The sequence below is a fragment of the Notothenia coriiceps genome, unplaced genomic scaffold (genome assembly GCF_000735185.1).
Source record: "Notothenia coriiceps isolate Sejong01 unplaced genomic scaffold, NC01 NC01_scaffold00005171, whole genome shotgun sequence".
Classification (NCBI taxonomy): Eukaryota; Metazoa; Chordata; class Actinopteri; order Perciformes; family Nototheniidae; genus Notothenia; species Notothenia coriiceps.
Window position 1 is genome coordinate 10,771 of NW_011337872.1, and position 1,679 is coordinate 12,449.

The 1,679-nt window shown below is 42.4% G+C and overlaps 1 protein-coding gene across 1 annotated transcript in view; it reads right to left on the minus strand.

Moving 5' to 3' along the window:
* zdhhc17 (zDHHC palmitoyltransferase 17) overlaps positions 1–1,215 on the minus strand; it is a gene marked incomplete at both ends in the record, with an annotated part of 10,907 nt that extends 9,692 nt beyond the window's left edge. The window contains 2 exon segments of the mRNA XM_010768114.1: positions 364–441; positions 1,073–1,215. Coding sequence (XP_010766416.1) covers positions 364–441; positions 1,073–1,215 — 221 coding nt within the window.
* Positions 1,216–1,679: the final 464 nt, after the last annotated feature.

Below are 1,679 nucleotides of genomic sequence, written 5' to 3' on the forward strand. Positions count from 1 at the left end.
GTAAACGGCCAGAAACGCCGACACCTCCTCATCTCCACCGCTCCCATGTTTTCTTTTGTGTTGCAATAAGTTAGTCTCTCTCCGTTGGTGCGCTGGGCTAATGCTAATAATGCTAATGCCACAAATACAATGGCGGCTTCACAAAGCTTTTCTGAGTATTACGGGGCGTGGTTTGCAATCCGCCCAGCCAATGGAACCTTTTTCTCCCCAGTATAGTCCCACCTCTCTAGCAGGGACTAAAAAGGGGTGAAAGTTCTCATGAACTAAGTTCTCTTTTTGGTGTGAACGCAAAATCCCAGGAACTAAACGGGAAAAGTACTCCGGTGTGAAAGCGCCTATAGACTTTCAATATGAAGGAGTTACCTGGTGGCCCAGTGCAGAGGAGTGGAGTTCAGGTCTCCTCCCAGCTGATCCACTACGCCTCCCTTAGATATGTAGTACCTAAACAAACAAAAAGCCATCATGTCAAACGTATATATACACTGCGAGTCTTTCTGATAAATCTCGTCTAGCTGTCGGCTGCATGGATAGATTACTGTATCCCAAGAACCATAACAAAAGAACGAAACAAAGTATGCAAAGCTAAATCATTTCCGGCAAAACAAAATCCCCAAAGTTGCAGCATGTCTTTAAAAAAGGAGGAGAAACATATCTGCAATTAATTCAACAATGGATTTCACTTCAGTACATTATCAAGAAACAAATACTTACTAAAGTGATCCAGTTAAAGCTTCTCATATGTATCTCATTGTTATGAATATATATCTGTGTTTTATAGGTAGTCGGACAATACAAGCAATTAGAAGACAAATCGCTCTGAGTAAGTTTCACGAGCATTCTTTTTCATTATCATTATTATTTGTTGATTACTTGAAAGAATAATGATTTATTGTTGCATTATTGTCCTACGAATGAGGACAGCTGTGCAGTGTGATAGGATGTTGCTGCTAGCGTTTTCATCTGATGGGTAACAGTACATCTAAAATATCTTCCAAAATAGCAAAACCACCCAACCACAAATCAGGTCTCTTTGGTTCTGTCACCACCAAACACTTGACATGATTGGACTCACTTGACCAGATCTATCCTGTTGTTGATGGCGGCCCAATGGAGAAGCGTTACGTTTTCTTTGTCTGGCTGCCGGACATCGAAGCCGGCCTCCACCAACTCCCTGCAGCGCTCGAAGATGCCGTACCTGAGGGAAGAAGAGCGATTTAAGTATCATCACACAACAAATATATGTGCAAACTAGGGAAGCTCAGATCGGGGTTTTTGGGGCCGATCGAAGGAATCAGTATCGGCCGATACCGATCAAGTGGGTGGGGCCTATGGGGATCTCCCATTTAAAGTGATGTTTAAAACTCAGTTAATGGGGCTCATTTTTATATAGCATGTGAGTATCGTCTCATGCAGCTCACTGATCCAGTAAGGAGTGACCCGACAGTGAAGAATAAATATATTTATAACTAGTTTAGCTTGTTCCAGAGGTAGATCAAATAGCTAAGTGTGTTAGGTCTAACTCTTACGATACGTCCACACAGCAGCGAAAAAAAATCTTGGAGGTGGGCGTGTCTGAAGCTTGGGGATTTTTGCGAACAACCAATCACATGAATCTCCCGCCCCCGACATACAAAGCAATAGCAATGTTAAAACGAAGTAAACTGGATATAAACTCTCCA